The following is a 22353-nucleotide window of genomic DNA, read 5'->3' on the forward strand; positions in this document are numbered from 1 at the left end:
TTCTTCTCCCCCTGTTGTACCCCCAACCTCTTCACAGGAAAGAAGGAGTATGACCTGCTGGTCATTGGTGGTGGGTCTGGAGGCCTTGCTTGTGCAAAAGAAGGTTGGTATAACCAGATAATGAAAGCTTTATGTTAGCTTAGGTGTTGTATGTGGAATCTAGAAGTGATACAGAAAATATTGAACATTTCTAAGATACATAGTATACTGTGCATGATTAATCGTCAACTTACCTCTGTCAAACTGATCTGAAAATTAATTCATGCCCTCAGGTATGATGATCTTGTTTGGCTTTCCTGTTATTCTTTTTAAAAAATATTTCTTCTGTTGTCTCCAGAAAGTCTAATCTTTATTTCACTGTTTCTTAGTGCTTCTGCAGATGGCATATTTTTGAAGATGGCATGTTTTTCTTTATTATACTTTCCTTATGTATCAGCTAAAACATTTCATTCATGCTGTTTCCAGGACCTGTCTAACTTCTGTGGAGAGTCTTCTGCCTTTTGTAGTGCATTACCCCATGTGTTCAGTAACCCACAAGATTCTTAAACATCTAATTTAGCATCAAATTATTGTGTTTATGGGCCCTAGTCTGGGTTATTAAATGCCTTCTGGAGAATATACTGACAACATCAGCAGCCTGGGCTCTTGGTGTGATGTCTAAAATTATTAAAAACCACCAATTGTCATCTCCTGTACTCTTAATCTGTGCTTCTGCTACTAAATATATTTAGGTTTCAGTGCTTCTCCTTCATCTAAATGTGTTTTCCTGCTTTTTGTTTAAAGCTGCTCAGTTTGGCAAGAATGTGGCTGTTTTGGATTACGTTGAACCTTCTCCACGAGGTATGAAAGAGGAATACTAGAATGGTATCTGGATATGTGAGTGAAGCTATGGCCTGGGTCAGCAGGTTGATCCAGGCAGCAAAGTGGCCAAAGCCAAGCTGCATGCTTTGCTTGTGGCAAAAGATAGAAGCTCTGTGTTGTTTCAGAACTGTAGAAGTAATTGCATGAATAAATAATTCTCCAAATAACCCAGTTACGTTGTTAAACTCAACTGATGTGGTTTTTTTTGTTTGTTTGTTTGTTTTCAGGAACCAAGTGGGGACTTGGTGGAACTTGTGTAAACGTTGGCTGCATTCCTAAAAAGCTTATGCATCAGGCAGCCCTTTTAGGGGGAGCTCTTAAAGATGCCCAGCACTATGGCTGGAGTGTGGCCCACCCAGTTCATCACAGCTGGTAAAGAATATTGCCCTCCTTTGCACTCCTTTGTCCTGTGAATGTGTAAGGAAGCATACTGTTGGTGTGCAAAATGATTGTCACTGTAGCTTGTTAGACTACCCCTTGTTTAAAACAGAACTGTAATTACTAGCTTATGGGGGCAGCTCTTGTGTTGGTCTGCACTTTAATTTGCTTTCATAACAGAAAGTATTGTAGAACTTTAATAATTTCTAGCAGTCACCTGGATGTTTGAGCTGTATTGTCTGAATTTGTAATACAATGATTTCATGCTCCATTTCTTGCCTTGTGATAGGTCTGTGATGGCTCAAGCTGTTCAGAATTATGTGAAATCCCTGAACTGGGGACACAGAGTGCAGCTACAAGACAAGTAAATATGACTTTGAAGTTCATATTCCCTCCCACAATCAGGGAGCTCTTCTCCTTGTAGAATCAATTACTTGCCTTTGGAATTTCTCATTAGAGCTAGCACTGTGACTTTATGTCTCTTCTTCTCTGGACTATAGATGTCCTTGCCAGTGTAGGTGAGATATTCTTTTCCCTTCTTTTTCTTTTCTGTAGTGGTTGAAAGTGACCATGGCTGAAGGCTTTCTAACAGCATAGCAATATTCTTGGTGATCTGGAGAGGTTTTGCATTAATATTAAGTAGTCAGGTTTTAGCAAAATAATTTCAGACTTGTGCCCCAAGACTTCTCTGCCATACGTACAGGCCTGCAGGTAACACTATACTAAAGCAGCTGAATTTTTTGCTTTTAGTGCAGAAATAATTTATCTGACATACCCAAGTTCTTCAGCACGTGGTTCCTTTTGTAGAGTGATACTAATGTAGCAGGGACCAGTCTGTGACTCCTGCTGAGTGACTTCTGTGTGCTCTCAGAAGAGCATTCTATTAGTAATGTTCTAAATAGTAACGCTATGAACAGTGGAGTGTGCATCATTTGAAGAGATCACTAACCTGATACCAAAGCCTGCCAGAGCATTAGGTGCTGAATAGAGGAGTGAAGTGATACAAGAATTAAGTGGCAATTGTGTGGCAGAGCTGCAAACAATTTGGTGATGTGAGATGCTTCCTTTCTTTTCTATTCCTGATGGCTTTTTTTAGGACTTCAAGTAGGGGAAAAATAGGAGTTTTCATCTGTGTTCTCCTTCACTGAATGTGTGTTTATGTTGTTGTTTTCTCCCGAACAGAAAGGTGAAATATTTCAACATGAAAGGAGGTTTTTTGGATTCCCATACAGTCTGTGGTTTAGCAAAAGGAGGTAAAAAGGTGAGCTGCTCTACTGGTTTCTGCAGCATAGTTCACTACAAGGTTTTGGTGTGTCCAAAATCTACTTTCTGCTCTGAGTATTAAACCAGTCTGAGATGTGTCAGGAGAACTGCAGAGACACTGAGCTTTCTAATAGAGAACTGCGTGTAGGAAGCAATTATACTGAATGCACTGAATTTGGCTTCAAACAGATGGGTTAGGTAACAAAATAGTGGCTATCTCTGCTTATTTGACAAAAGACTGAATGTGTTTTTTAATGCTTTTTGTTTTGTTTTGTTTTTGTACAGTGTTACTGGTTAATGTCAGCCTGAGAGAGCAGATGTTTTCAGGGGGTAAATGTCTTTCAGGGGCATTGTCTAAAACTATGCCCCTGTTGAGATATCTTAACAGTAGACCTTAGAGATGAGTCACTTGGTGTGATCTCTCCATGTTTTGTTGTAAGCTGCCATTTGTACACAACTGTTCTTTCCAAGTAGTCATCAGAATCTTATCCAGCATAATAACAATTGCATGGTGGACATTAGTAGCAGAGTATGTATAGGAGAAGCCTTCTGCCTGTGTTATTTTGCTTTACCCCTGGCCTTTTTTAACATTTTGCTGATTATTGTGTCAGATAAATAGTAGGCGGTAGTGCCAGCTTGCTCTCATATTGCTCATTTCAGGTGCTTGATTGTTGTGTTTTTGCTTGTAGACTACTCTTACTGCTGAAAACATTGTCATTGCTACTGGAGGAAGACCCAAATATCCCACTCACGTAAGTTACACTTGCCATTTCACAACTTCAATGACTTTACTGTCTTGGTCTCAGATAATAACAGATGTTCAGAGGATAATGTAAACATTGTAACACGAGACATTTCTTATCTGAATGTGAAACACTATTTTTTGCACGAGCTACAGGATTTTCAGAGAAGCACTTTTATAGAAAGCAATTTTCATCGATTTACTATGTTAATGTTCTTAGCATCATGGAGTCATCTAGGCTGGATAAGATCTTCAAGATCATGTGATCTTGCCAGTGTTGCAAATTCAAGATCTTCCCTGTGTGTTTGTAGATTACGGGCGCACTGGAGTATGGAATCACAAGTGATGATCTATTCTGGTTAAAAGAGTCTCCTGGAAAAACGTGAGATACTTTAAAATGGCTTTAATATGTTGCAGCATTTATACATTTTACAGCAAGGTGAAAAATGTCCAAAATTGCCTTTTATGTCATGTTTTCCTTCTGAGAATTTGTTTTACTACGCAGCAACATCTCACTATCAGCTCTCATAAGTAACTAGCACAGATTTTTTTTTTCCATGCTATTCCCGTTTAAAATGAAATTAAGATTGAATTTTCATCGTTGGTGAAGGCGACTTATTTGCTGTGGCAAACTTCCTCTTGGAAGCCACAAGAGGGCAGCATGAACTTAAGCAAAGGCTGTACCGTCCCGATTCTTTGCTACGGGTTTACGAGAAGCTGCTTCTCAATTGGAAACCCCAAGATAATGTTACGTTCTTTTAAGTGATGGCATGTCTGATAATCCTATCATCTAGCTGCATTTTCTTTTGTTACTTTTGCCCCTTTTTATGGTTTGAAAGCTGTCCATAAATTGAAATAATAAAACCTGTTCTTTTCTATGTAAATTGTCACAGCATGTTTTACAGCATGTAACACAGTAAGTTTCTGAATCCACACAACACTCCAAAGCATTTTCTTGATTCAAATAGCTGTGGTAAGAAATATACACTTGCTAGCATGTAAGTCAGCTGGCACTATTTCTGTTTGCCTTTTGGTTGTGTCTGTGTCCCCGGTTCAACGTCTTCACGTGGTTCTGAACAGGGAAATTATGTATCAGAAAGAGGCTTGTAACAAATACAATGCTAGTGCTTTTGAAAGACAGAGAGCTGGCGTTCATGATCGTTACTTTCTAATGCAAAGATACAGTGTATGCTAAGGTGAGCATCAAACAGATAAGGGCTGATTGGTACAGTTTAAAAACAATTAAATTTGCAGCTCTTTGCATTATATCAGTCATTTCTTGAATTTTGAGAGCATGATTTATATGAGGAAATTACAAAAAGTGAAGAAAGGGGAAAAAAAGAACACTTAAACATAAGGCTTATCCTTGCAAGATGTTTCTGTGAAAATGTGGCTTTTGTCCAGTTGCTTCAAATACGTGTTGTAACAGTGTAATATGGGAGCCTAGTGTTTATATGTTGCATTCCTAAGATTTAGTCAAAATAAGCCCTCGGGGACTACAGTAGCATTTCTGTACTTTATCAGGCTCTGTCCTAGCAAATGAAGGAGGGAGTTGTTAAAGGTTTGTTTCTGATGGATTTGTTTCTTTTATAAATACTCCCAAGGTTCAGTTTAACACTTTTTGTTTTTCAGTCTGAGCTGTGTTTTACTTATTCTTTCTTTTTTCCTCTTCCAAATGTACATAGCCAAGCTGTGAATGAATATGGCTGGAAGTTGTAGAACTGTCAGTCCTGCAGTTATTCTTTCTTTTTTATTTTTTTTCTGAACACAAACTGTTGGCCAAATTAAAAGTCCCTTAGATATACAAACAAGGAATTCTTGCTACTGAGATGAAGGCCTTGGCAGAGTGAGTTAGAAAAGGTGCCTTGAAATATGTTCAGGATGAGTGAGAGATTGAGCAGGTGTGGCAGAGGTTAGGTTCTGCTTTTAAAACTTTTCAGTTAGGTGCCCAGGAATCATCGAGTTTGTAGAAGAGATGGTGAATAATGCGTGGATGCTGGCTGGCAGCTGTTTTTCATTTGATGAGAAAGAACAAACGCATGCAGAAGCTGCAGATATTCTGACTCTATTCCCTGTGCATCTCCTCAGATATTTCTTTATGTGCAGTGTGTGGCTTTTTGCAGCAGTTCCCTGAAGTCTGCAGGCTGAAAGAGGGGATGTTCATCCATTCATAGATTAATCAGATAGTGTAATGCTGGAAAAAATATCTGCCTGTGTGTTAGATTATTTGCCAAATGTAAAACCTAAACCGGTAGATTTTGATCTTTTGGTAAGAGAATATGATAAGGTTTTGTTTCAAATGCTTGTACTTTGTTGCTTTTGCTCCTAAAATTAAATAACGTATTTAAAATCTGTGATGAGTTTGTGGTTCAAGATTAAGTACATTTCTGAATTTAAATAGATTTCTATCATCTCTAGCTTTTTAAAAGGCAATTGCCAACCTACTTCTTTCATACCCGAAAACTCTCAGCTTTTTTAAACTTTGTGTTATGGCAGGGAGAGACCTGCTCTGTAAAAACAAACAAGTCCAGCAGAACTGTGCCAGTCATTGCTGTGGATTCTGGTTCATGGTGTGTTGTTCTCCCCCAAGTGGTCGAAAGTTCTTTATGAAGCATGTGCTTCTGTAGATGAAGATCCCAGTCAGAAAGAGTCTTAACATTCTGTGTAGTCCTTGTAGCAGTAATTAGATATTTTGATCCTTAATGATGCTTTTTTCCTTATTGAAAAATGCAAGAAGAAGCTTTGTTGTAAGTATAAGTATTATTTGGAATGCATCTCTAAGCAGTGAGATGTTAACAAACCTGCATATCATGTGAGTAACAAAGACGTGTGAGTACAGCTTGCCCAGCAGCTGGCTGTCAGTGACTGACCAGTTTGACCCACTTCTACCACCAGAACAGCAACTGAACTCTTCGTTTGTTGGATACCCAGCAGACAGAGGGAACTGAGGATATGGAAGAGAGAGGACTGTTACAGCGTGCAGGCGTCTGGGTACAGGCATAGAAACTGGTGTTCTAACTTAAAAATGCTGATGAGCAACTTCAGTGATATTTGTGATTGAAAGAGTGTGAAATACAGGGAGCCATAGGATCTGCAGTGTTATTCAAGATCTAAACAGGATATATTTGATTCATAGTAGTCCAATTAAATCTATAGTTTGAACTAAATTATCTACAGCTATGTACATGAGCTTTTAAAGACAGGAAAGACATATATTTATCATTTGGATAAATAAGATGATGAAGAAGTGGATGCCTTCGAATCAAATAGAAATTTAGCAGTTAGTAAAATCTCCTATTCTCCTTTTGGGAACCATAACCTACTTGATAAAAAGATGATAAATTCAGTATGTGCTTAACTTCTGATTGACTTAAGTTTTCAAGAAGTTTTAGAAATTGGTCAGTAATTAGGATATATCTCGAGATTTCGAAATATGCTTCAATTTGATGAGGTGCATGTCTGTGCACTAATATGTTGTGTACTGTCTCAGAAGCAATGGTGCTAAGAGACCCTGAAAAATGAGGCATCAGTTGCAACAGACACTGTGTGTTTGGGGGAAAATAGTGTCAGTTTGCAGTCCAGATGCTGCCATCTGAGGTGAACCACAGAGCACAGCTGAAGTATTCATGATACCTCTTAACCTTGCTGGCTGTTCTGATTTTTTTTTTTTCCATAGCTTTCTTCACTTTGACTTTCAGAATATATGTTCAAGTATCTCTTTACAATATAAAAACACTTCCATGTGTCTTATATGCCTGTTATTTTAAAAATTCTGTTAAGAAATTAACCTCACTTGTTTTAGTATTGTCTTAGTTGGAGTAGACAGGCTTTCTTCCCACTTAACAATATCAGATCCACTGCTCAAATCTGTGATCTTGTAACCGCACACACTTCCAAAATAATTGTTGTTTATGCAAATATGCACAAGTTAATTCCACAGCTTCATTCTTTCTTTTTTATATAACAGGTTGGTTGTTGGAGCCAGTTGTATCCTTTGAAAATCTGTGATGGCTTATGGTTATAAGCAGCATAGCTGCCTTTCAATGAAAGCTTAATTTCCCAAACTCCTGTGCTCATGCCCAATATAATGGGAATAATTTTCCATGCAGTAGCATCGTGGGTCAGCTGAAGATGAATTCTCAGGATCTGGAAAACAGTCTTGTCTCTGAGGAAAGTAATATTCTAAGGCTTTGGATTTTTATACTGTTCAACAAAAGGAAGCTAAGGATGTGTGAGGAGAACGTGGTATCTGTAGGTAGAAACACCACTTGTATGCTACCTTTTGCTCTGTTGCATTTATATGAAACCATTGTATATGCTTCTTTAACTGATACTTCACCAGATGTTTCGCTTGAATGTGCTGGTTTTCTAACTGGTATTGGGTTGGACACTGCAGTCATGATGAGAAGTATCCCACTTCGTGGGTTTGATCAGGTCAGTGCAGAATATCTTGCATCTCCTTGCTTATCAAACATAAGGTGTACTTCATTATTTTTGTCTCCTAAAGAAAGGACGACATTGGCTTTTCCAAACGTTCCCAGTACATAATTTCTGAAGAGTAATTAAATGAATATTAGCTCATGTTTTCCTATCGTATCACTTGATCTTTTATTCAGAAAATTTAACCTTTTTTTCCTGCTTAACTGAAAACAGGATTGAATAGATGGGAAGCAGGGAAGGATATGTACTGTGCCACTGCTAGAAGTATTAGATGATTTCTTTAAAACAACCCAGAGTTGCTAAGAGTTGCAGATAATGATTTTTAAAGTAAATTACTGGACTTAGCATGAAGTAGTTCAATGTGGAGATCATTATGGAGAATGTAAGTAAATCTCCAAGCTGAAAATTCTTAATGACATAGGAACTGGAAATCATGACTTCATGACTTTCATAACAGTGACAACTGCAGCAATGTAAAAAAAAGAAAAAGTGTATGTAATACATGGAGTGAGAGAGTGATCTCAGTGGAACCATCAGCCCTAAGATGGAGAAAGGTGTAAGCAAAAGAGAAGTTTAAAGAGAAAAAACTGTTTCAAGATTGGGGGAAAAAGTATGAGTGGTCACAGCTGCACTGACAAACAGAAAACAGTTTTGGCCATAATTCCCTTCCTGTTTAAAAAGAATAGAAATACAGTGGAGGGGGAAAAAGAAGGGGGGGAGGGAGTTATGTTAAAAACAGATTTATTTGCTTAAAGAAGCAGTAGTGGGAAGTATGGTGGCTTTGACTTGAGGACAATGATTGGACTTAGTAAAGGCACTGATTGAGTGTGGTTTTGTAGCCCCTGCTGGGAGAATATTGTAAAGGTAATTGTAGATCTTCTGTCTCTTCAAGATTTGATGCTAGCATTACCTTGATTTTTGAAGTTTGTGTACTGTTCTTGAAACAGTAAGAGAATTCTGGTTTTCACTCACACCTGCACTGATTTTTTTTTATTTTTTTAAATGTGTAACAGCTCAGTTTTGAGAAAGGATATTGTTAGAAGAAGCAGTGATAAGTACCACTGCAGGTAATGATAGCTTCTGCTGGCACACCAGCCACCCGTACTTTAAAGTCTTTTCCTTAAAACTAGTGGAATGTGTAGCAGAATTTGCAAAACCCTGTATAAGAATGTGCCTGGGGAACTGCACTCATAATGGAAGAAATCTGCATGAGGAATGACATCAGATCTGAGTGAGCAGGGAATAGCATTAGAAGTATGTGTGTGGCACTTTATAAAATACAGGAGGGCTTTCTCTGAGAACTTGATCTTCTGCAGGCAGCAAGGCACAATAGAAACTTCAGAGGTAAGTTGGAACAGATATAAAATAATTACATTCAATCTGTAGCCACACTGAGTCTGATGGAAACTGATTAGTGAGCTGTCACGTTTCTAAAGTGCTATAATAACCCTGTTGTTGCTTTCCTGTTGGTTAACTAACATCAAAAATAAAGTTCTGTAAGTCAAGACCCTGCATGTAGATCTTGTGTGAGCGGTTTTGTGATGCTGTCCTTTGAGTAGTAAAGATATCCTTTGAGAAAGTGCAACCTGAATTACTGCTGTCAGAGCAGTGACATCTTGGATAAACTTGTCAGTGTTGTGCTTTACTCACTGCTTGTGGTGTGGCATTATTTCAAACAAGTCTTGGGACAAATGCATTATTTCCTTTTTGTAGTAGAACTTCTCAGAAAATTTTAGGGGTTTATAATTACTGCAGAGAAATGACAGGTGTCATGGCAAAGGGAAGTATTTTTCTTAATTAGCTTTATTAAAGTGTTGAATTCAGCTGCCAGAAAACAGCAATTGTGGTAATGAATTTGCACTAGATGCTATTTTTGTATAAAAACCAAATTATTATACACAAGTTCTTACTTTTTAAAAATAATCTGAATACTCAGATGCAGGTACCTCTTGGAATAGAGGTTGCAGGTCATTGTAGCTCAGCAAATTGTCATGGGTCAACAGTGCACAGTAGCTAAGTGACAAAGAATGTTTGAAATATGTGGTGTATTTATTGGATTTCATAAAGGCAGCTGAAGGTCGTGTCTAAGAATAAATGCTTTTTCTCCTTGCTCGACAGCAAATGGCATCTTTAGTAACTGAGCACATGGAATCTTATGGCACAAAATTTTTAAAGAAATGTGTCCCAACTAAAGTTGAAAAATTGGGAAGCAGCAAGTTACAAGTGACCTGGAAAAATACTGACTTGGGCACAGAAGAAACGGATTCCTTTGACACAGTGATGTGGGCAGTAGGTAAACCTGATCATCTTTATGTTTATTTGTAATGCTTTCCTTTCTGAAAAGGAAACTCCTTCATGTTCTATGGGGCCAAACCTATTTTTAAGATTTAGTATCCTAAAGGTCAATCATTTTCAAATTCATTTCTTCCACGTGTGACTTGTTCACTTCCTAAAGCCCCATGGAAGTTACAGTGAATGAAGCAATGCACAGTAATTACTTATGTATGAGAGGCAATGAGTGTGATGCTGTTTAGTCGTCGAAACTTTCCCAGAAGGTGAGAGCATGAATGCCAGCAACCTCTGTCACTGATGTTCTGTAAGTACACACTTGGTCTTATTTGTGGAGATACTCACTGCAAGTTTGTATTGGTCCTACCTTCGAGGTTAGGTTTCTGCTAGGGATTTCTAAACTGTTCTTGTTAAGTTTGTTACTGCAGCCATCATTCCATCCAGGGAAGTAGAAATAATTCTGTCTTAAATGAAATCCAAACTCGCTGCAGGGAGCCTTGGCTCTTGGGAGATTTTTGCAGTGTTTCAGATCCTTCACATGATCCTTCTCAGTTCCTGTGCTAGTTCTGATGGACTTGCAAGCCCATTGGAATAGGATACCTCTTGTTTTGTCTTACATGGCCCTCTAAATATCTGAGATACTAGATACATAATGAACAGCTGAAGGCAGCAGTGGTGTTTAGAAAGCAGGTATCTGGTGGATGTGATGAATAAGCTTAAACTTGCTGCCCAAAAAATCTGTTTTGATGCAGAAGAATGATCTGCTTTACATCAGCTTTAAGAACTCCTTTTAAACTATTACATTTTTATGTTATTCTTCTCTAACACGACTGCTCTATAGAAGCATGAAAAGCATTACTTGTTCACCTGTTAAACAGATTAAATTTAATCAGTGAAGTCACAGAATAGATCAATTTATAGCTTTGTGTTCTGCCCAGTGGACTCAACCTGCTGTCCTGTTGTCCCTTCCCCCTGGTTATGTCTGCTTTGTATCTTCCTAATGCTCTAAAGTGAGAGCACGCTGTGTCTCATCTTCTTTGGATTACTTTGATTACCCTTTTCCTAGAAGTGTAAAGTGCTTGTGGAAACTACAGAAGCAACATCTGATAGCGGGTTATACTCACCAGTACCAAAGACACTCCTGCTTTCTGAGAGCAAAAATGCTGTCTGGAACAGCAGCAATCCAGAAAACTGGGGAATGGTATTTCTAAAGTGAAACGAAGCCTGCTTTTCCTTTCTACTTCTTTGTTTTTCTTTCTTCCCCCCCCAAAAGCCTGTATCTAAATGCGGTCACTGACTTTTTTTCTCAGCTTTCTGGTAAAACCACGCTCTCATGCAGAGTCACACCTGTGATATTTCAAGTCAATTTATTTTCTTTTGTCAAAGATTAAAAATGAGCTGTTACGTTGAAATAACACCATAAACATCTTGGTTTAATACTAATTATAATAAAGTTGCATCCTATGCTATTACAACTCTAGTTGTAACATGACTGCACTTGCTATTTTTAATACAAAAGAGCCATATTCGTTGTAATTCCTGTCAGAGATTTGAGTTGTGATCCATGTATAGAAACTGAAAAATGAACAGGTTGGGGTTTTTGTGGTTCTTTTGGTGCCTTTGTAGTTTGGGCTTTTTTTCCCTTTTTTTCTTTTGTTGTTGTTTGTTTAAGTGTTCCAGTTGGCACTCCACACTTAAGGATTAAGAACATTAGCAGTTAAAACTGTTTAATCGATGTGCAGTCAGTATGATTCATTGTTTTTCTCTGCATCAGCACACCCACACCAGGTGTCTCAGATAATAGACTGGGAAACTTGGTGGTGTTGAGGATTTCCTGTCTGCAGATGTGCCAGTTACAATACTGATTGAAGAAAGTCAGCTTGTAGAGTTAGTTCAAAAGCAGCCACTGTGGTTAACTAATTGCAGCCTGAATTATAGTAGATCTTCCCTTGATTTTTGTGAATGTATCTGTGAATGGATTATTACAATTAATAGGATTCCATGGATGATGTTAAAAATGCTTACTGACAGTGGGATAATTCAAGTTGGTAAGCTACAGATCCGATGTCTTAACGTGTAACCTTGGTGGGGGAGCAGAAAAATTAGTTTGTCTCCATGAAGAATTTTGTTTCTATTTTATTGGAATGTTTAATTTCCTACTAGTATGAATAAGCTATTAAAAGCAGACTTTACTTTTATAGCAGATTCTTGTACCAGTCCAAATGTTTGAGGCAAATAATATTTTGATAGATTTTACTGTAACTTAAAGATTTCAGTCTAAAGCTTTTAGGGGTTATTACTACAAGCTTTGTGTTACTGTGCTGAGCTGGGAAGCAGGTCACTGAAAACAGCTCTTGCTTGGCCTCTATTTCTGTCTGTTCAGTCAGGTAGTGTCCTTCTGTTTTTCACTACTGCTCTGTCAGCTGCTCTTGTGAGAATTCTCCTGAAATAAGCACCTGAGATATTGTTTCTGTATTGAAATTATGCATATAACTTTTAGTATGACAAAACACTACATCTGCTCATAAGGACACCAGAAAACCTTTTAATGCTAAGTGCCTGATGTACCTGAGCTACTAAACAACATTGAGTTTGTGCTTGCACAGATGGAACACAGGGTGTTTGTCCAAAGGAAGGGGTAAAGACTGACACATTTAATCCAAGATGCAAGCGCTGATCTGCGGGGCAAAGCAGGAGATGAAGCTCTGTGCAGTGCACTTGTTCAAGCTGTCGGAGGAATGAAACTCGTATTGAGTTCTGCAGCTGCAACCAGCTAATGTGTAACAGGAAAGGACAAGTTGTATTTCCATTTTAATTTGCCGTTGATGGCAAAACATTACTGCTGCAACTGGCATTTGTCCAGATGATTCATAAGGTCCTTGGAAAAGATATTGAATTACTGTGTATCTGATGGGAATCTTACTCTGTGGAGGAGCAGCTCCGGACTGATAATTAAACTAAGCAGGTGTTTATAAAATATCCTGCAGTTAGTTTGACAGAGAAAGTGGGATAGTGCACTAGTGAATTGTTATTAGAAAGAGTGGTGACCAGAAGCAGCTCTGAAGTCTAGCTTTACAAAAGAGAAATGGCTCATTGATGAGGGCAATGGAACAACCCTTCTCAAGTGCCTTTGCATTCATAGGTTTGTTAGAGGAAAGCCACCGTGCCTTTGAAAGAATATCATCTTTTCTATGTGGTGTGCTTAGTCGAGGCTCTGGGTCTCTGTTCTGAACTCCGTGTGTCTCTTTCTCATTAATTTTTATCCATGACTGTCTTAATAAGATACGATTTCTTCATTCCTTATGAAAGCAGTCACTCTCGTTACATCACTCAGTGCTTTTTTTCCCAGTGTATATTTTTTTGTGACATTCAGTCAGGCTTGTTTCTACAAGGCTATTTTTAATGTGCTGGTAATATATTTGCATTAAAAGCGATGCAGATGTACATTTAACTCACCCATAACTTTGGATGTAACTGTATTTTATTGTGCTTACTTTATCAGCTCGTAACTACAAAACTAACTGCTCCTTTTTGGGGAAAAATTACATATTAGAGTATGCCTCTAACTTGCACATTAGAAAACATTTTGGAATCTGAACTATAAGATGACATTTGATTCAAGAAGTGATGGCTAGGTCTGAATGGTGGCTTAAAGAAAGAAAAAATGGCAGAAAATACTCCAAAGTAATTTTGTATAACCAATATAATTAGTGTGACTTCTGCAGAACATGGGTTCTATTCGCCTGTCAGTGTGTAGGAGACTGAAGCTGATGGCCTCACTTGGCAGTGGTTGATGGGTTCTGATTTTTGAGACTGCAGCAGCAGCCTTAAAGGGTGCGGAAAACCTTTGGTTACTGCAAGCTCAGTGTGGGAGAACTGATGTGAAGGTGAACTGTTCTTTTCATATAAGGAAGCGTTTCCTGCACGCTTTACCTTGCAGAAGACCTTGAGAACAAAGCAAATAACAGCTGTTAGAAGGCAGCCTGGTGCTGTAAGATTTCCCTTGGTCACAGAGCATTGGAGCAGCTTTTTTTTGTTGTAGTTCAGGTAGGACCACAGTGGCCATCCACAGCCTTTTGTTGCCAGGTGCAGGTAAGTTCAGCTGTATGCTGGGTGGCGATGGCCCGGCAGTGACTGGTTGCACTGTGGCTGCCAGAGACTTTCTCGTCTGCATCATCAGTATCACTAATCAGTGCTAGTAGAAGTGCTTCAGCCAGACGGACGTAGCAAAGAACCAGCTGCCCCAGCACTGACTGAGAGGCGCTTGGGTTTTTGTTGCCAAATTGCATCAGGCTTGCTGAAAATCTGTCACTAATGGGTGAAATGTCCAAAAATGTCCTTCTAACGCTGGTGTACTCTACTGTCAATGTGATATCATTTCTGAACTTTTAAAATCCTAATTAATATTCCTGTAGCTGGTATTTTGTTGTAATCTGAATATAGCTTATGCTTTGGCCTATGTTAGTCATGATCAGCTGGCTATGGTCTGTATTTTCTTTGTAATACCTACAGTTTTCAGGAAGGGCTCCAAAGGAGGAGAGAGCAGAGGTCTTGACAGTGTTCTGGGGGCTGAGTCAGGCACCCAGAATAAGATGACAGTGTAAGAGTAGTTCCCAAGACTGGGAACACAGATGAGATTTTCATTGAGGTTAAACCACAGCTGGATTTGGTACAGTTATGAAATGATGTGTAAAAATACAAATATGTAGGTAAGAAGTGGAGAAGACTTGGGCTTAGGTTTTATGCCAGAAAATCCATCCTGCCTCACCACAATATCCTGACAGCAGCCAACTGCAGTATCATGCCTGACATGAAAATGATTGGTTGGCTCTACTTGGAATTTTTCACATGCTGGGGGCAAAGTGACATTCCAATTTCTGTGATTAAGAAACTGCAGAAGACCTATTATAAAACTTTAGAGTTGCTGTCAGCTGCACCTTTATCACCCTGGGAAATCTTAGTGTGCAAGAGTGTGCTGTCACTCAATTATTGCTGATACTTTGGCTTTTGCTCAGTTTAGCTGATTCAAGCTCTACCATTGTAGATCCTGCACCTAAAGGTCACAGCAGGCTGGCATTGCCTTCAGCTTATTTGCTGTCCAACTGCAATTGCCGGAGCCACTCCACAGATAATGGGACAGAAATGCTACATCAGACATTGCCAGCCTGGTGTCTGCCTGAGATGTGCCTTGATGAGTCTCTTGTCGCTGGCTGTAGCTAAGCTGATCGAAGCCCCCTGGAAGCCATGTTGCTGTATTTTGCAAAACCATATCAACAGGTTGTTGGTGAACGAGGACAAACCCTTAGCACTGGGATGTGTGTGACTTTCACAGCTGTGTGGTTGTTGCATGGCTCTATTAAAGATGAGATTATGATGTGATATTAAAAGTGCAGGAGGTGAGTAACCTTCTTCAGGGGTCGGAGTTGAATTTACATCATTCTTCCTTTCTTCCCCCTGTCTGTCATAAAACTTGCAGTTTTGAGTAAAATATAAAGCAATAAAAATATTGTGTATGTCTTGCACAGTCTTACACTTCTTATTCGGGAGTTTCAGGACAGTGAGCATCTTCAAACTAAAACTCTGCAAGCTGGATTAAAAAACAAAACAAGGCTGTTGCCTTGTGGATCTCAGGAATAAGGTACAAACTTATGCTTTCTTGAAGCTATGAGTATATAAGTAAATGTAGGAGTTTGGGTATGAAGCAAATCTTTTCATCCAATATTACCAAAGAGTGTTGAGAACTGATTCTGTAATACCACGTAACTGAATGTTGGGAAATTTCTCAATTTCCTGAATTTGGCATTAAAACTAACCAAGCCACTTCAGTTAGTCATGAAGCTGCAGTAGATTTGAGGTGTAGCAAGATCAGTATGTGTAATGTTGTCCTATGGAGGTGATCCAGCATGGGTTAGTTTTTAATATTCTATTATTACTTTCAGAAATAGTATTTAGGCAATTAAGTTCAGAGAGAAATTTTGCTGAGTAGCAACACACTTTAATTCTTAGCTATTAATATCAAACTGTACATGTGTTAAAATAGATTGGAATTGAAAGGTTAAGTGTTATCCTGCAGATTTGATAAACTCAGCTGTTGTTGTTGTCACAAGTCTTTAAATGACTTTATTGACAGTTTCTCTTTATTTCCCTCTTTCAGTGCTTGCCATTGCGTGCTAAGAGTTCTCTTGGCTCTGCCTGGCAGGAAAAAGGGGAAACTAGAAAACCCCATTAGCTGTCCATTTGCAGAATATCCAGGCTTTACTCTCAATTCACAGAGAAATACAACGGTAGGAAGTTGTTTCACATCCGAGCCAAGATAAGGTCCTGCAGGTTTATTATTTTTGTTGCCTGATAACATCAGGACTGGGGAGCAGGGGGCAGAGAAGGAACAGCAGATCAACATCCCATGGGGACAACAGAAGGGAAGACAGACAGATAGCCAAGTGCCGACAGCTTCAGTCAGTACTCCCAGAGGAAGTGTTGGTTTCACCAGATGAAATTAATACACAGAAGTCTTTACAGAGGCATTCAAATGTGACATTGTTTGGGGGGCTTGGCTATGTGACAGATGTATAAAGCAGTGAATCATATGTTTACATATAATTAAGTCTGTATTGACAAGCCAGGTTTTCCTTTTGTTTAATAATTTCCTACATTAACATCAAAGAGCTTGTTTTTATAATGAAAACACATTTCCCTTTTTGTTTTGCTTTGCTATAGCTCTATATTAACTTCAAACGCAAAATCGTGACTCACAGGGAGAGAGATGTATGTCGATATGTCCACATCCATTTACAGCCTCTAAAAATGTATGCCATGTTATAAAGCTTCCTTCATTTGGATGCAATCAAGTAATCTCTTCTTTACAGTATAGTGTGTCCCTAACAACTTCTGAGTTGAGTTGAGTACCTGATAATTTCATTATGCTTATTAACCTTGAAATATGTTTGAGAAACCGGTTAGGTTTTAAGATTCCATTTCTGGATCAGGAATTGCTTTGCTTGATACTCTGTACACCACTCAGTAGAGCTTGCATTAAGGCAATGGTAGTAACTTAAGGCAGAAAATACTAGAAAAATGTTTTTAAAGATGTATTGGATGAAAAATATGAGGGCTGCTCCAAAAGTAATGCCTCCTGTTCCATTATGCTGGCCATGACATCAGAGGCGGCTGCTGGTGCCATGGCAGCAGAGGTTGAAGCTTCCCACCAACATCCCGCTATGTTTTGTTGCTGTGTGACAGATGGCAGCAGGGCGGCACTCTGACAGAATGGCATCTGACATGGGAGTGTGTATGGAGCACAGGTGTGTCACTGGGTGCTCCATGCAGAACAAACGCCTGCACCTCCACCGATGCAGATGTTCACAAGTGCTGCGTGCGGCTCTTGTTCACTGCTAGTGAAAATGCACAGCTAATGGTGGTGATTGTGTTGAAAAATAGTGTTTGGAATCATATGGAAGAGATATAATTTAAAATCTTTGGAAGAGGAAACTAATAACATATAGGCTCGGTATAATTAGCCTCATTTGCTTTTAAATCCATTAAAACAATAGTTTTAAATTCTAAAAGGTAGTTTTACAGAGTTTGAGCCAAAAATTAAATGGCTCAACACAAGGAGGTTGAGAGCAGAGTTGATAAACTTTATCATCCAGGCTGAGGGAACTAAAAAAGTTTTAAAGTATTTTTAAAAGAGGAATGTTTGGTAGGAATGAACCCACAAGGCTGTTTGTTAGCATTGAGAGCCGCAGTTACTGTTCGTTGGAAATTGTCGATGTAGAAGTTGCATCATTATGTGTATATGTTCATTCTACATTAGTAAGATACATTTAGGATGCACAATAAATTTTAAACCATTTGACTTCAGCTTTTTTAGCAATGGATGATGTCCTGCATATTTCTATGGCTTTTCAGAATTAGGTGTGTTTTGTCTTCTTTCTGCTTCGACTATCAAACTGAATGAAGATCTTGACATTCTGGAGTGAAGAACGCTGACATTTTAGATTAACGCTACTAAAGTTTTCCAACAGCTTTTACTTAAATATTTATTTTTTTCTTTAGGCCGGGTCCCTGACATTGGAACTCTCAATTTGGAGACTGTTGGAGTGAAAACTAATTCTGAAACTGGAAAGATCATTGTTGATGCCAGTGAAGCTACTTCTGTTCCTCACATTTATGCAATCGGAGACATAACAGAGGTACTGAGTCTACATAAACTGTGTTACAATAACAGGAAGCCAGCTTTGTTCCTGACTAATAGCTTGTCCCCAGATGTCGTCATGCTCTAGCATATATCTCAGTGTTTTGCTCTTTTTCATTTTGTGCAGCTGTAGTGTTCATGCTTGGCACCTGGTTGAGTAATTTCCTTCACATGGATCTTGTGAAGTGCCTCAGCATTAGTGGTTATTACTGATGTTTATCAGGAAAGGTATCACTGGTCAGAGGCTAATAATAATGTCTTTATCACTTTAATTATCTTTCTAATGTTTGCATCGCTTCAGATGTACGACTTCATGCTCCCTGTGAATGCTGAGTGAAAGTATTTCTTGCCTTCTGGAGCTGAATACACTTTCAGGGAACGACCACAACAGTTCTGTTGATGTTCATCCTATGGTAGCATTTCTGCATTCTGACGTATAATGCTGCTAACAAAAATATATACCTCTGAAACAAGGAAAGAAAAGATAAACAGCATTTCTCCAAATACTGAAGGCATTTGACTTCTGTTAAATGATTCACATGATTTGTGAATGTTTTGGCCAAGTAAATATGAGTATTTTTGTTACTTTTTTTTTTTTTAAAGGAGACTTCAGCGAAACAATTTCTTGCCTTTATAGGCACAAAACCAGAATTTTGTGGCTTTAATCTACTGCTGTTGTTAATCTACAGTTAACTGTGATGAGAATGTCCTTCCTAATCAAAGTGCACTCAAATGCTTTTAATCCCTCTGTTTTCATTTCACAGAAGAACTCAGAATATCTCCTCTAATCTGGGCATCTTCAAATATGTTATCTTCATAAAACATAACATGTGGGTTCATTCTGAACTGTACAGTTACAGGAGGATGTTTTCATTGGGTGCTTGCCATTCCTGAAGAACTTAAGCAGTAATGCAGAATATAAAAAGAGGGCATTGCAAGATACTGAATTTCTTTCTTGTCATTGAACTTAATGGAATCTAGCACATCCCTTTCTATCAAGGTTGTTTTTGATAGATGAAGACTCTTCATCTTTATGAACGTCTGAAATCTAAATACCATAGTGATATGCAAACACCATATATAGTATAATTTGAAATTAGGATTGAGAGGCCCTGAAATAAATCTGTTGGTCATTCCTGACCTCTTTTTCTGCATGCAGGCATGTGTTTCTTCCCGTCCATCTCCATCTTCATGCAAATGACTCACCTTTTCCTTTTAAATTGTGTGAAAACTCTATCCTGCTCAACTATTTCTCTCTTTTTTTTCCCCCATTACTCTCCACAACTTCAATCACTCGGAGATTTGGAATTATGGACAGCTCTTTTTTCCTCTTCAAACAGAGGTTGCCTTCTGTGCTGGTTACTTCACACTCTGGGATGTTTTCTGAAGTCCTGTTTCTACTCACAGTGCCCACCAATCTCTTTGTGTCCTTGATACGTATCTTGATTAGGCCTCCTTCTTTCTAAACTATTCTTTCTAATTTTGTCCAAGAAGCAGTTGTTAGAAGCAGTGCTGGCAAGGCCTTAGATTCTGTTGCTCATTTTTGCAGCCAGTCTGACATGTTATTTTAGGCAAGTCATTTCCTTTTGGGTGCTTTTTGTCTTCTGCCCTATGAGGATTTAGTTAAACAAGAAATAGAAAGTTGGAGGCAGGATGCTCTCGTCTTCCCTACTGTGGATCTATAAAACCAGGTCTTCATTTATTTGTCCTTTTAATTTTGTTGTTAAAACTTGGATTTCCTTTTCCTGTTTTTGTCCTTATTAGTGCAGATTTTTGAATGGGAGTTGTGTAATGCACTTCTGAATGTATTAAGAACAGCAGCAGTTTTGTACTTTGTACAGTGTACAGATGGGAAGCACTGGGCAATTAAATCAGTTTGCTGTAGTGTCTTAAGCTTGTATCTAAGTATGGACTAAATATGGGAAATTAAAGAAATTAAAATAAAGAAATTATAGGAAATTAAAGAAATCATACATTTGTAGAATTTAGAGATAGGAGTTCCTATCTGATGCCATTACGATGTGAGCCGTGTAATTTCACTCAATGAGCAGTGCTCTTCTTTTGTTTACACAATACACAAATACTCTTTGGTTTTTTTTCCCTTTTTCCTTTCTTTTTTAAGGAAAATGAATTTAGATCATAGATGTAATTGGCATGGGAATCATCAGAGGAGCAAAGTTCCCAGGTTTGGCGTTGGTGCGCAGCTTGGCAGGACACACTTGGTTCTCTTTAAGCAACACAGAGCTGCAGAGCTTGGGGTGTGATACTATCTGGGTGAGACCTTTCAAGGGGCAGGAAGGGGAAGCTTCTACCAAGTGAATGAATATCAATGACCCCTAATATTGTCTATAAAAATAGGATTTTGTCTCTGGTGTCCCTGGTCAGGATTTTTTTTGTTGTTTTTCTCTCTACCTGTCACATTGTCTTTGTACCATGATGTGTTATTGCTTATACTTTTGTGAGTAGCTCTCTGCCCCTCCTCTGTCACCCTTTACTAGGCCACACTGAATAGATACTAACTTGCTACCACATAGTAAGATCTGTTTTTTAAATTCAGTTCACTGATTGGAAGGGGGGGTGAGATGGAAAACGGGAGCTTCCTGATATGTTCAGACTGAGTGTTTCCATTTGGGAGTCATACCCACCTGGCATAAATGGGAAACTCAGTGTGCATGGGTGTCCTGTGGCACCCTGGCATGAAAAACAGAATCCTAATGTTATGCAAACTGTTCATTTGGAAAAAGGGAGGAAAAGAGAACTCCAGAGGTCAGTCAGTTTGTCTATCATTAAAAAAAAAGTTTTTCAGGCTCCAGCAAAATGAGGTTTTCAACTGATGAGTAAAACTGCACTTAGGTATTTTTATTGTCAGTAAAATAAAATCAGGCTGAAGATTACCAGGCTGGAATTTTAATTTGAATTTTCAGTGCTGATATAAGCCCTGTCTGTTAATATCCATCCTCCAGTGGTATTCTTGTTGAAAAGCATGACACACAGTAAAAGAAATTCTCTTAGTAGGAGATTTATTGTATATACACTCCAGTATACATCTGGTGTATTTCAAAGGGTGTTAAAACAAAGATGTGTAGAGAAGATCTGCAGTATGTTGCTTTGAATAGAAATTAGACTGAAAGAAAGAGCCGTGTTAGAACAAATGCACAGTACTTCAAAGCTTCCTGAACTCTCTTAGGAGCCATCTCGTTTAAATGTCTAATGCACTGGAGGATTCTTATGAACAATCTGTATCCATAATAGTCATCAGGGTAGTTGTACACATGACTGCAAAGTGAATGTTCGTTTCAAATATTTACCAGGGAAGGTCTTTAAGCTATTGTTTATGAGAAATAGGGCTTTATCTGCGTGGATGTTTTAGTAATTAGTTGGGTTTTATGGAATGCATAGCAGCGCTTTCACAATTTTATCTTTAGTTCCAATCTTCTATTCTTTTCTGGAATGCCAAAACAACATCTGTATTTCCTGCTGCAGAAATGATTGGCAGCCATGTTTCAGGCAAATGTGTGTAAGAAAAAACAAATGGCAAATTTCATCTGGTAAATGACATTTACAGCCTTGAAAGGCAAAATGCTGGTGTTGAAAAAACACGGTGGATCTTAGGGGGGAAAAGGGATATACTTTCAGTTTTGTGATTTGTCGTGGGCTATGGGGAAAAATGGTTTGTCTTTGTAAATGAGACAGTAGTATCTGTTAACAGGTTAGACAAAGTGCTGCTTCAGTTTATTTTTTGCAATGGAAGTTTAACAAAGAGGATATTAGTATAGAGAAAAACATAAACTCATAGTGATGTGCAGATAACTGCTGTGGTGCATGTAATGGTAAATGGAGCTAATGGTATGTGCAGAACCTGTGTAGCAACATGCAGAAAAGAAGCTATGGAAGCGGATGGATTTCAGTAAATGTTCAAAAAATGTTAGGATAATGAAGAGACATTTGAAAAACTCCAGTGTGTGTGGTGGGAAATCCTTATTTTCTGCTGAAGTCTGTTTTCAAGAACTTGCAGAATGACTACCACCCCAAATGGGGCTTTGCAGGAATACAACAAGAGTTGGGTCTACACAGAACCTGTCTGAAGCAAAATCTCCATTTCTGTAAAGCATTCTGCACTGTCCCACGAAACTGTAGTTTATCAGTTATGGCATTCTTGTTTCCACATCTTTCCCTCGGGATTTCT

The 22353-nt window shown here is 38.5% G+C and overlaps 1 protein-coding gene across 6 annotated transcripts in view; it reads left to right on the forward strand.

Annotated features, from left to right (window-relative positions):
- The window catches only part of TXNRD2 (thioredoxin reductase 2), a 50981-nt gene that overhangs the window by 1071 nt on the left and 27557 nt on the right, over positions 1–22353 (forward strand). For all 6 annotated transcript variants that reach the window (XM_048963959.1, XM_048963964.1, XM_048963963.1 and 3 more), the window contains exons 2-12: positions 38–103; positions 784–840; positions 1089–1233; positions 1529–1603; positions 2422–2500; positions 3192–3254; positions 3556–3626; positions 7212–7231; positions 7587–7678; positions 9803–9977; positions 18029–18165. In XM_048963959.1, coding sequence (XP_048819916.1) covers positions 38–103; positions 784–840; positions 1089–1233; positions 1529–1603; positions 2422–2500; positions 3192–3254; positions 3556–3626; positions 7212–7231; positions 7587–7678; positions 9803–9977; positions 18029–18165 — 980 coding nt within the window. The remainder of the gene's footprint in view (positions 1–37; positions 104–783; positions 841–1088; positions 1234–1528; positions 1604–2421; positions 2501–3191; positions 3255–3555; positions 3627–7211; positions 7232–7586; positions 7679–9802; positions 9978–18028; positions 18166–22353) is intronic.

Source organism: Lagopus muta, chromosome 17 (assembly GCF_023343835.1).
Source record: "Lagopus muta isolate bLagMut1 chromosome 17, bLagMut1 primary, whole genome shotgun sequence".
Classification (NCBI taxonomy): domain Eukaryota; kingdom Metazoa; phylum Chordata; class Aves; order Galliformes; family Phasianidae; genus Lagopus; species Lagopus muta.